The sequence below is a fragment of the Marmota marmota genome, unplaced genomic scaffold, assembly GCF_001458135.2.
Source record: "Marmota marmota marmota unplaced genomic scaffold, marMar, whole genome shotgun sequence".
NCBI lineage: Eukaryota > Metazoa > Chordata > Mammalia > Rodentia > Sciuridae > Marmota > Marmota marmota.
Window position 1 is genome coordinate 65177 of NW_026000206.1, and position 13877 is coordinate 79053.

The following is a 13877-nucleotide window of genomic DNA, read 5'->3' on the forward strand; positions in this document are numbered from 1 at the left end:
AACATTACTTTGAATAAACATCATTTGGTAGAGTAATAGGAATTGTTACCCAGGCTACATTTAGAAAATTGTCCACATTTATTTTGTTCTGTTTTCATTAAGAATTAACTCAAAGTGGACAAGTTTAATAAGATCTCAGCTCTAAAATTTATCAAAAATACTAGTCAAGTAATTATATATCTGTACCCAACCCATATTATCTGTCTTTTTAAAACATTTATAAAATATGAAAATCCTCATTTAATAAATTCTAGGATCATTCTTAGCTATATATTTTGTTGAATATTTCTGTTGACTCTGCATTTTTTTCTGGTAGAACTTCATAATTTATTCACTAACAGATATGTCTCTACAACATTGATTAGGTAGCTTTCAAGCTAATAGAGATCCCCTATTTTGTGAGTTCTTGGCATATATTCTAGTTACTAAGGCTTCTAAGTAAATACAGGGGAAATTTGATGGTAGTCTCAATTGATTTTTTTAAAAGTTATATTCTGATATAAATGCCTGTTCATTCCCTAAGTTTTGAAATAATTTTGAATATTACACAAGCAATATACAGCATTACCATGATAATTTTCTACATTAATGATTATCTTTCATATCATCATATAGGTTTGATTTGGTTTTTCATTTTCATGCTTCTTTTTATAAACACATTCCTTTTGGTGTGCACGTGGGAAGATGACAAAAATTGTGTGGTAAAAACAATTGCCTAATCCAGGCAACCCAGAGTCTGGAGTAAAAGAAATGCTGGCAAGACCCCTCTTCTACTCCTTCTCAGCAGATTCCTCTGCCTGTGAAGTTTCTTGCCTGGGTGGTGGTTGCCTGTACTAAGGGAAAGCATAATTAGAAAATCAATAGTTCTGTTTTCACACAATCAACTTTCAGACTCATTTTCAGAAGTAAATTATATATGGAAGAAAGCCACTCTATTGCTTTTGAAAAAGTAATTTTGTGTTCAAATGGCACCAACATAATTTTCATATGAATTAATATAGAGAAATCATATTTAAAAAAATCAAACCATTGAAAACCTAGTGGAAAGTAGAGAAGAGTACTTATTAAACCTCTAGTATGACTAAAGAAACTGAAAAGGAAAAGAGTAACATAAGATTTAAAATCCCATGTGTTGAAAATGTCATCAACATGAAATGGTAAACTGGAAAAAAATTATAGTATCATGACAGCAGATTATTAAATAACCAGCTGATTTAAAGTCCATAAGAAAACACTAAAATCAATGGTTTTCATTCATACATTTATCTAAGAAGCAGGTATTAAAATATCTGCTTTATATCATATAATGTGCTAATTACTGAGAATACTCAGCTGAATTAGACAGGCTAATTCAGGTATACTGCTTATCAATGAAAGACAAATTAAAACCACTCAATATTTTTTCTGTCAAATTTTGAAATTATTTAATAATACATAATTTTCATATGAATTTTAATAATTTTCATAATAATTTTAATAATTTAAAAATTATTAAATGGCAGTATTCAAAAATTGGCAAAGGTGTATTATAGAGATGACACATTGCTACTATCAACATACATTATAAATATTTGGAATGCAATTTAATGTATGTAAATTAATTATCTTTAAAATGATTATGCCATTTGACTCAATAATTCTGCTTGTGAGCTCTATCCTGAGTACAGAAGAAGCTTTATGCACAGAGAATGTTCAGTGTAGCTTCATTTGTGGTAGAAAAAAATAGGAACAACTGAAATTCCCTACCATAAGTGAATAATTAAGTAAACTCTGGTGTAGCCACTTGGACTACCTACATATTTATCTTAAATGGTATTAATTGGCATACACAGTTTAGTAGTGGAAATATATAATAACATTAAGCAAAAGAAAAAAATCAAAAGGCAAAATTGTATAATCACTATTATATGGAAACTAAAGACTACAATGAAATATACTTAAATTTTAACAGCATTTGAATTTGGGTACAAGGACTTTGGATGAAATTTGTCCTTTCTAGTTAAATTGTAGTTGTATACAAGCCCAATAGCTAAAAGGAGTGTGCTGTTAGTTAAGGCTTTTTTTTATGTCATTGAGAGGTAACTGAAAGTAATTTGTGGTGGTTCAGGAAATCATTAAAACACATGGAACATAAATTTTGCTAAACTAACTAGCAATGCTAACTCATCCTGTTCATTATTTGATGATTCAGAGAAAGGTGACAGTAACCAATGAAAACTGTTCTTAGTTATTATGCAGGGGGATGAGGGAACTCCTTCCTTCATTACATCGTCAATCAGTTTATGCACTGAAGCATGATTTCTGTTATCATTATTTTGCTTTGACTAGCTGCAAATGTATTAATATTCATACTATTATCATCTAGCCTCTTTTAAACCTAGCAATAGTCCTGTAAGTACAGATCTAAATTCTACAGCTTGATTATATGCCAAATAGAAAAATACTTACTATAGTTTTTTCTGAATGCCCTCCTTAATTTCAAGTCTCTCTTTCTGTTTTTAAGTAACTGAATTCAAGAGTGGTCACCACCCAATTCTGATGGACATGAATATGTAGTTACAGAATATTTAGTCCATCTGAATTGAAGAAGGTGAAGGGAAAGTATTGATGGGATAGAGGAAAGAAAATCTCTACCATTTAATTTGAAAAAAATATATATTTAAATTAGACCTTAGGTACATTTGTAATAATAGCATCTAGTACATTGTACCAGCCCTGTACTGGGAATTAAACCCAGGGCCAAGAGCATGCTAGACAAGTGCTCTACTGCTGAGCTACTTCCCCAGCTCATACTGCATTAAACCTTACACTCTATTCTTTAAACATATTTAATATAAGAGTTTTTATGCTTGTCTACAATCTAATGTCATAATTAACAACTTGTTGTTTTTCTTAACTAAGCATTCCTTTAGGATTCTATTTAGTGTTAAATTCTAAAAAATTCATAACACAATGAACTTAACATATATAGGGTATTATTTCCACATCCATCCTTATAAATATTATGTCTTTCTTCCCTAGTCATTCTTAAAATAATATATGTAAACTCTATGTATTTTATAAATATAATAATCTACTGAATACCTGTGAACCAACTAAAATATTACCAGTAATTTACATTAGATATGGCTCCTCCTTTATCTTGTATGTTCTTTCTTACCCCATATATAATTAATGTTTCATATTAACATTTCATCTTCTTGTGAATGTGTTCATTTTCTTCCTTTATTATATAATTTATTTATATTTACATTATATGTTTATATATAATCCATCTGCCATAGATATATGTGCATGCCCACATATATATTTTGTTTGTTTTTGAGTTGTATAAAAATGGTATTATATGGCCTAGAACTTATTCTTGGTTCAACATTGTTTCTAAGATTTAGCCATGTTTGTGAGTATAAATAGATGAGTGAATATGTCACAATTTTTTTCTCTTTTTAATGGAAAGTTGAGGTGTTTCCAGTTTTTTACTCTCACAAGTACTGTACATGCATGTTGGATCACACATGCAAGACTTTCTCTAGGACATATGCCTCCTGGAATTACTGAATATAGGGCATGGGAATACTGGACTTCAAGATAATGACAGGCTATTTTCCAAAGTGATTAAACCAAATTATACTTACATTAGCACATTATAAAATTTCCCTTTCATCTCCATTCTCCTTAATAATACTTTATTCTCAAACTTTAAGTTTTGCCTATCTTGTAAGTGTAAGATGATATTTTGTAGTTTTAATATGCATTGCTCAGATATTTCTGGAACCAAGTGATAGCATTTTTTCATCTGTTTATGGCCCATGCATTTCCTTTTCTATAAAATGTCTCTAAATGATTTTTCCATGATGTTTGAGTGTGCACACGTGTGTGTAGTCAAGGATCTATTTTGAGTGTGCACCCCTGTGTATAGTCAAGTCAATTATCTTCTCCAACTGCATCCATTTACCTGCAAATGCCATTATTTTATTTGTATTCCATTGATCAGTGATTTTATTTCTGTTCAGAACTGTGTTTCAATTACTTAATTACTATTAGGTACATACTACTCAGTTATAACTATTTAATTACTGTTACTTTATAATGAGTCTTGACATAAGGTAGGGCATGCCCATAAGTTATTTTGTTGTTGTTTTCACCAAGAGTGACTTGGTTATTCTTAGCCCTTTGCTTTTTAATATAAATTTCTGAATCCACTTATCATATCCATGAAAATCAGTTTATTTTCACCTTCTTTGGTAGAGTGTGATGTTCCAGGCTCACCCTATAGTTTCCTATTTCAATCAGATATTTCTGGAACGAAGTATTTTTTCAAGGAACCCTGGTGTATTTGAGGTGGGAATGGTATTTAGAAACTAATCAGAGTGCTAGATATGCTTCATTGGTACCTGAAGTCATTGCTTCTAAGCATTTGAAGTGGGCAGAACTAACAATATCAGATTTTTTTTTAAAGAGAGAGAGAGAGAGAGAATTTTTTTTAATATTTACTTTTTAGTTATTGGCGGACACAACATCTTTGTTTGTATGTGGTGCTGAGGATCAAACCTGGGCCGCACGCATGCCAGGCGAGCGCGCTAACGCTTGAGCCACATCCCCAGCCCAAACAATATCAGATTTTTTAAAAATATATTTTTATAGTAGATGGACACAATACCTTTATTTTATTTTTATGTGGTGCTGAGGATTGAACTCAGTGCTTCACACGTGCTAGGCAAGCACTCTACCATTCTACCTCAGCCCACAATATGAGATTTTAAAAATCATGAATATATACTGATCCCCTCCAATTCAAATCCAAAATGAGAGTGCCTGCCTTCTTGTTCCTCTATTGTATATCTATCTTCAGTAGTCATTAATTATTTCCTAAATTCTTCAATGAAAAGTTATTTTTAAATTAGTAGGTATGTACTCCCACTACTAAATAAAATTTCAGACAACTCTAATTCTTATTGCCTTACAACCACTGAAGGTGGTTGTACCATTTTCGATTCTTTCTAGTGGTGTTTGAGCACATTTATTTCCCCATAGGCTCACCAGAAGAATTTTTTTGTCAAGTGTTTGAAGTTTTTTTTTTTTTTTTTTTGTAAGGAGAGAGAGAGAGAATGAATCTTTTTTGTAGATGGACACAACACAATGCCTTTATTTTTATGTGGTGCTGAGAATTGAACCCGGGTCCCGCCCGTCCTAAGAGAGTGCTCTACGGCTGAGCCACAATCCCAGCCCAAGTGTTTGAAGTTTTGACAATATGATAGACAAGAAATGGTATCCCTGTATAGTATATTTACAAGTCTTTATTACCAATGAAATTGATAACTTTTTCATACTTTTAAGGAGCATTTGTATACTATTTTCTTTTTAATTTTTAAATACATGACAGCGGAATGTGTTAAATTCTTATTACACATATAGAACACAATTTTTCATATATTTGTAAATAAAGTATGTTCACGCCAATTCATGTCTTTATACATGTACTTGTTTTTTGGGGTTTTTTTGCATTACAATTCTTATTACACATATATACCACAATTTTTCATATCTCTGTTTGAATATAAAGTAGGTTGACACCCAATTCATGTCTTCATACATGTACTTTGGATAATGATGCCCATCAAATTCCACCATTCTTGCTAATCCCCTGCCTCCTTCCTTTCCCTCCCTCCCCTTTTCCCTATCTAGAATTCATCTATTCCTCCCATGTTCCCCCTCCCTATCCCACTATGAATCAGCCTCAAATATCAGAGAAAATATTTGGCATTTGTTTTTTGGGGGATTGGCTAACTTCACTTAGCATTATCTTCTCCAACTGTATCCATTTACCTGCACATGCCATGATTTTATTCTCTTTTATTGCTGAGTAAAATTCCATTGTGTATATATACCATATTTTTTTATCCATTCATCCACTGAAGAGCATCAAATTCCCCTTCCTTCAGCCTTTTTCTTTCCTTCTTCCTCCCTTCCTCCCCATCCCCACTTCCTTTATTGCTTTCTTCCTTCCTTCCTGTTGGTTCTAACCCAGACCTCCCCCCATATGAACTTCTAGTTTATGACTTTTCCTCATTTTCCTATCAGGGTATCAGGGTTTTGGTCACATTCCGCCCTTGGATAGAGAATCTTTACATATTAGAGATTTGTCCTTTTATTGTGGTATATGTGGCAAATATTTTTTCCAGAATATTATTTATCTTTGACTTTACTTATAGCCATTTTTTCCATGCAAGTTTTTTGTTTGTTTGATTTGAGTCAGGGTCTTGTTATGTTGCCGAGTTTGGCCTTCGTCCTAATCTTCCTGCCTCTGCCTCTCTCAAATACCTGGGGTTGCAGGCATGTGCCTCTATGCCTGGTTACTATGAAGTTTTCTAACCCAGTTGAGTTTAAAAAATTTTTCTTTTATTTCATTTATATTTTTGAACCATAATTTTAAACTTTATCCACATCCAGCATATAAAGCAGTTTACTTGTGCTTTGGTTTTTGTCCTTATGTTGTTTCATTATTTTATATTTAATTATTTGATCCATTTAGAGTATATATGCTATAAGGTATATATGCAGTTTTAGCCTTGTCTGTACATTTACACTTACATTCATCTGCAAATGACTGACTATTCAGTTGTCCTAACACAACTTATTAGGAGTTCATCTTTTTTCCTTCATTGATTTGAGGTGCCACCTTCATCATACACTAAATGTCTTTTGTAATTTAACCTATTTTTCTTTTATATCCCACTGCTTGATTAATATACCAGTATGGCACTGTATTAATTATCAAAGGTTAATAATATGCTTAATATCTGTTAGGTCTAGTCACCCCTCTTTGTTTTTCTTTTGCATTGCTTTCCCTAAAAGAAAACAATTCAAGAGCTTTCCTCAAAAAAAAAATTTTGTGTGTGTGTGTGAGTGTGTGTGTGTGTTTCTTTCACATGAATTTAAGGATCAATTTGCCTAGCATTAGGGAACATAATAATATTTATTTTTTTAAAAAAATTTATTTTTTTAGTTGTAGTTGGACACAATATCTTTGTTTTATTTTTATGTGGTGCTGAGTATTGAAACCTGCGCCTCACACGTGCTAGGCGAGCGCTCTACCGCTGAGCCACAATCCCAGCCATAATAATATTTTTATTAAAATCACTTTCATTTGATTGAGCTTGGGATGATTAACATTTTATGATGTCTGTCCAAGGAAAAGTCATGTTAGTAATTAATGATAATAAAGCCTGTTAATTTTTTATGCTAATTTAATATCTTTCCTTCTTACTAAATTATTGTTTGAGTTAGCTTTCTCATTGATTCTTCTGGTATATTGTCATATTTTCTGAACGCTAAAGTAGCTTTATTTCTTCTCTCAAATTTTTGTACCTCAAGTTATTTTTCTCTAGACTAATTATGATGGCAAGTTACTCCAACAAAATATTAAAGAGTAGTAGAGGCAATGAGCATCCTTGTTGTGACCTTAAGATTGCCTCTAGTGTTTCCCCAGCAATATGCTTACTTTAAGAATGACATATAAATAAATATATATATATACACACAGGTGTGTGTGTGTGTGTGTGTGTGTGTGTGTGTGTGTGTATATATATATATATATATTGTAAAAAGAATACCCACCAATTGTGATTTTTACTGAGAATTTTTATCAGGGATGAATTTTTAATAATTGAGCGGTGGTTTCAGCACTTCTAGGAATAAATATAATATTTTTCTCCTTAGAAATTAGTATGGTCAGTTATGTTAATGAATTTGTGATATTGAACTGCACATTCAATTCTGAAATAAATCCTCATTGATCATAGCTTATTATTTCCTTAATGTGGTATTGGATGCTTTTTAATATCTGTTAGGTCTAGTCACCCCTCTTTGTTTTTACCAGCTTTTTAGCTGGTATTTCATTTATAATTTTTGCATCAATATTTATTGGTGTGTGTGTGTATGTGTGTATGCATTATGTTTATCAGGTTTAGGTATCAGGGAAGGAAGTTAACTTTTTTCCTTATTTTTATAGTATATACAAGTTTATGTCATTTGGGGATTATCTGGCATCTAAATATGTTTTTGCTTTTTGTTCATAATATAGTTCTTTAAGAATCCTCTCTACAGAAAAGTAAAGCAAAATCTTTCCCATTCAGCTATGGTACCTTTGTGAGAGATAGACAACTTGAAAGGGCTATAACCTTAAAAGACATGTAAGAAGCAAAAAATGGAAATTAAGGGCCCTAGAGAGACAAAAGAAAGTCATTAAATTAAAAAAACACAAAGTCCTTTTCCATCCAAATGATAAGAGAAGTATTGATTAAAATAACCTTCTTCAGTTCAGCAGAAGTCTCTACTCTCTAACCTGTGAGGTCTCAGACCTGTTCTTAGTGTTCTTCCACGTGGGGTGGACCTTTCACTTCAGACTGTTTATTCACCCCTGAGACCCTTTTCGTTTCTCCTCCCTTCCATTTAACTACTGCTTAATTCCCTCCCACTGGTATAGGCTTCACAGCTGGATGTAGATGTTTATTTCTCTAATTAAATGTAACTTCAAGTTTGTAATATCTTCTATTTCCCCGTTAGCTCCTATGGATGGTTTATGGGTGATTTCATTTTTTTTTTTTTTTAGTGAGAGCTTTTATTTATGTATTTATTAATTTAGGTGATAGTTGCCATCTTATGGGAACCTAAACTCCTACCAGTGCCTTTCTTTTTTTAAAAAAGACAGGTTTATTGAAGTATAATTTATATAAAGTAAAATTCACCCTTTTTAGTATACAGATTTACGAGTTGAAAAACACATTCAGTCATGTAACCACCACCACAATAAAGATACTTTTATTAACCCAAAATTTTTCCTCTTGCCCATTGATAATCAGTGTAGTCAATGCCTAGTCCTTGATCTATTTTCTTTTCCTGGTTTTTCTTTTTTCCAATATGTAATATAAGTGGAGTGAAATGCTATGTAATTTCTAAGGTCTGGCTCTTAAATTTGGTATAATGCATTTGAGATTCATCCATACTGTTCCATATGCCAGAGATAAGGGCAGAGAGTTTTACAAAAATAATGAAATACTTCAAGGCATTGATGCATGGAGCTCAGAGAGGACCAAGCAGCATTTAAAAAAAAAAAGGGGGAAACTTATATATGCACCATATTCAAACCCATGAAAAACAAATATAAAGAGAAAATCATGAAGAAAAACACAAAGACACCTTACATACAAAGGAATAATGATAAGAATCAGAGTGGACGAGTCATTAGAAGTTATACAAACCAGAAGACAAAAAATGACATCTTAAAGTAAGAGCTGTCACAATTCAGAATTCTCATAAAAATATTGTTCAGAAATGAAAGCAAATCAAGAGTTTTTTAGACAAACATGAATTTATTGAATTCCTTGCCAACAGATTACACTACAAAGATTAGCAAGATTTTTACGAAGAAGGAATTTGATACCAAATGGAAATTTGGAGCTACACAAAGAAATTAAAGAGTTTCAGAAATGGATGAAGATAAATATAAAACACACTTTTTCATTTTAATTGATCAAAAAAATAAATGACTAGAGTAAAAGTAGTAGCAATATATTTTAGGTCTGTAATATATGTAAAAAGAGACTTATAAAATGATAAAAGGACAAAAACATGTGAGGGAGAAATTAGAAACATACTGATATAATGTTTTTATCCTGTAAGTTCAGCAGCAGTATTATATTTGCGAGCACACAGTATTAAAATGAAGATGCATATTATACACTCAGATGCAATTGTTGTTGAAATTTTAAAATAGATAGGAATAGAGGAGATAAAATGCAATCATAAAAATAATCTCAAACTAGACAGAAAGGGGAAAAAACAAAGAATGATAGAATAACTGAAAAACAACTAGAAAAATACTGTATTTTAAATCCATACAGGCAACTACATTAACTATAAATGGTTTAAATATGCCAACTAAAAGACAGATTGTCATTTGAGATAAAAGAATAAGACACACTATTTGGTTTCTTGGAAAATATCCACTTTAAATGTAAAGACACATATATTAAAAGAATGGAATGCAATATCCTATGCTAGCATTCTGAAAGTTCTAGTTTCTCCACGTCCCTAGCAGGATTTGATACTAACCATTGTTTATGGATAAGTAGTAGGATTTCATTGTGCTTTCCTTATATTTCTCTGATCACTAATAAAGTTGAAAACCATTGCATATTTTTATTAGCCATGGGATATTTTTTGAAAAACTATTAAAAGTTGTTTTTTGGTTTGTTTTGTGTCCATTTTCCAATTTCTGCCCAATTCCATCTTTTTTTCTTCTACATTCATGTTGTTTGTATATTATGAATATAACCTATAATCTCTTCTTATTTCTGCTGACTTTTACTTATACTGAACTTTCTAGTTGTGTGCTTGGTGATGTTTGATTGCAACCTCAATTTTTTGTAATCTGGGGAAAGCCTATAGGTCAAAGTAAGTTAAGGGTTCCTTCAGAGAGGATTTTCTTTTGCTGTTGCTGGAATTCTGGGAGATACTGCTGGCCTACAACCCTTTTGCCTTCACCTTGAGGCTCAGGACTCAACAAAGGTTCAAGTTGATTGTACTTTTCACCCAGCTCTGTCATTTTCAGTATATGACCTCAGGGTAGCTTCACACTCCCAGTTTTAGGTCTCTACCTCTGCAGTCACAGCTCCTGGCTTTTGATTATGTTTTTGTTTTTGAAAGAAATTTTAGTCATAATGAAAGATGGTTTCTTCACTATTTTCCATATTAAACACAAGCATAAAGTATTTTTTTTAAATTAAAATTATTTTAAAGATTAAAGATTTAATCGGGGAAAGAATTAATGTAGTATTCTTACTCTCAAAACATTTTAATTATATGTGTATTTTAAAATATTGTTAATTTTAGAACAACAAAAAATGTTAGAGGTTTTTTTGTTGTTGTTTATTGACTTGTTTGTTTTTAAAGTTCAGGTGAAGGCTGGGGTTAAGGCTCAGTGTCAGAATGTTTTCCTCACACATGAGAGGCACTGGGTTCGATAATCAGCACCACATAAAAATAAATAAACAAAATAAAGATATTGTGTCCATGTTTTACTAATATGTGTGTGTGTGTGTGTGTGTGTGTGTGTATAAAATTTCAGGTGAGGTTCAAAAATGCTAAATGATTTAACCAAGCTTTGTCAGTTTGTTAGTGGCCAGGACTAAAACAGAGGTTTTCTGGAATACTACTATATTTTTTCCACTGAAACATTATTTTAATTACCATAAAATTACTAATAATTAATTATTAATTTAGCAATTAATAATAGTGCTTATTATTTATTGTATAATTTATTTACTTCATGGGAGATATTTTTCTCAAAATTTTATATAGTCCTTAAAGAATTATAGAGAATTAAAATTTCTAAATTCTTTAGTTTTAATTTGAAATTCTGATTTTTGAAACTACAAACCTCCCACTGTCTGTGTAGTAAAAAATATTATGCAATAGTTTATTGTTCAACTATAGAGGAAATTTTTCTTTTAAACAGACTTAAAAAAGAATTAGAACTTTATAAGGAAGAGGACCTAGAGAGTGTTTATGAAGCCCTCCAAACAGAAATCGAATTTCTGGAGTTGGTAAGTCACTAATTGTTCAGTTTCTGTTTTGCTTTATTTTACCTTCAGGTAGGAATGGTTTTACTGATTTATGTATCCTTGAATTAGTGTTTTGATCTTCTACAAAAACCAAAAAGCAACAATGAATAAAACTAAAGTCAGAATTTTAATCTGTAACATGTTTTGAGTTCTCCTGGGGAGTTAGATGCTACCTAAAGTAAGTTATAGTCAAAGAAAATATGTACAATTTCAAACTAAGTTTTTAAAAAATTCAAATCTGACCTCACTGTTGTTCCTTGACTGAAACTGTTCTCTTATTATAGGATTAATGCACTGACACAGTTTAACTTTCATAACGCATAAAAGCTTTTTGTTTTTGATAGGTATAAATTATACTTTCATTATATTTGATCCTGAAACTTTCTTGTTACAAATTTTTATGATATCAAAAACTTTGGATTCAGTTATTGGAAACTTATTTTCAGATTGTGTGAGAACACTTTAAATTACTTTAACCACTTACTTAGGTTGTTTATAAAATCAACACAATATTTGCCATATTCTATTTAATACAAAGATGCAAAAGACATGTTAAAATATATTTTTAATTGTATATATTATATTTTGTTTCATGATTATTTATTTAATTTTTTAAATTTTGGGTTTTTTTAAGTTGTTGATAGACCTTTATTTTATTTATTTATATGCAGTGCTAAGACTCGAACCCAGTGCCTCACACATGCCAGGCAAGTTCACTGCCGCTGAGCCCCAGCCCCAGCCCTCATGTTTATTTTTTATAAACATTTTCTTGTTCAAAAATGTTCCAATTATGTTTTGACTTATGATTTCTATAAAAACTTTCAAACACATGATCCAGAAAGGTGCAAAGTTATTGTTATATTAAATTCAGGTAAATTTTATGTGAATCTTTTTTTTTAAACATCAGAAATTTATTAGTTGCTCAAAACATTACATTGATCTTGACATATCATATATCATACATTTGATTCAGAATCTTTTATTAAGAATTTAAGTTGAGGGCTGGGATAGTGGCTCAGGGGTGGAGTGTTTGCTTAGCATGCGTGAGGCACTAGGTTGTATATTGGCACCACATAAAAACAAATAAAATAAAGGCAATGTGTAAAAAAAAATCTACATAAGATTTGACAAGTATATTTTTAAAAAAAGAATTTAAGTTGAGGCTAGGTGTGGTAGTGTACACATGTAATCCCAGCTACTTGGGAGTCTGAGCCAAGAGGATCACAAATTGAGGCCAGCCTGGTTAACTTAGTGAGGGACCCTGTCTCAAAACAACAAACAAAAAATTGAAAAAATGAAAAGGGCTGGGGATATAGTTTAGTGGGAGAGTGCTTGCCTAGCATGTGCAAGGTACTGCATTCAATCCACAGCAACACACACAGGCACACACGCATGCATGCATACACACACACACACACACACACACACAAAGAATTTAGATTTCATTAGGAGTATTTATCAATTCTTTGCTTTTCAGACATTGGCACAGAAAGAACTTCAGGAAAAAAAATAACTTTTCAAGAGGGAATGACCCATATGAGACTTGATCAAAGCATCTTAGAATCAAATTGTTGTGATGGATGCATCAGTGGTACCCATTTCAAACGATTCTTGTGCAAAAAGGACCAAAATATTGGGATTCAGTCTGACTTCAGTCTTATTGATATTCAGTTGTTGATATCTAAGAGGATGGGTTTGTTGGCACATCAAAATAATTATGTTCTTGTCATTCTCTCAAACTTTAAGGGTTCTTGTGTGGTATACTTTTGTTTTAAAAGGAAGAGAAAGAAGTAGATATTGTATTCACAGGCTTTGTATAGTCCTCTGGGCTTAAATTTGTCTGTCCTTTCTGATCTGTACTTTTCATTCTTTATTGTTGCTTACCTCAGGTTCAGTCAAACCATGTAGGAAAAAGTGCTCAGATTATTGACTCAATTTTGTTGGTGCCATTTCCACCAAGAGGTGCTTACTTTCATTTTAATCCTTCTCCAGTCATAAGATGTCCATTGACAGAGGTCCTCTGAGGCTTTTCATCTGTAAAAGCCAGGTTTTTTTTTTTTTTTTTTTTCCATTTTCTCTGTGTGTCTACAGAGTTAATGTCTAGGGCACCTGCAACCATTTTCCAGCAATTTGTGCCTGCCAGTTTTCTTCCTAATGCCAGTGTTGGTTAGAAAGAAAATAAGTTATCCACTTGGGGAGGTACATAACCTCCTTATGGCCATCAGGATTCATTTTCACTGGTGACTTGTAACA

The 13877-nt window shown here is 31.8% G+C and overlaps 1 protein-coding gene across 1 annotated transcript in view; it reads left to right on the forward strand.

Annotated features, from left to right (window-relative positions):
* The window catches only part of Ccdc172 (coiled-coil domain containing 172), a 61380-nt gene extending 48243 nt beyond the window's left edge, over positions 1-13137 (forward strand). The window contains exons 7-8 of the mRNA XM_015498420.1: positions 11519-11606; positions 13102-13137. Coding sequence (XP_015353906.1) covers positions 11519-11606; positions 13102-13137 — 124 coding nt within the window. The remainder of the gene's footprint in view (positions 1-11518; positions 11607-13101) is intronic.
* The last annotated feature ends 740 nt before the right edge of the window (positions 13138-13877 follow it).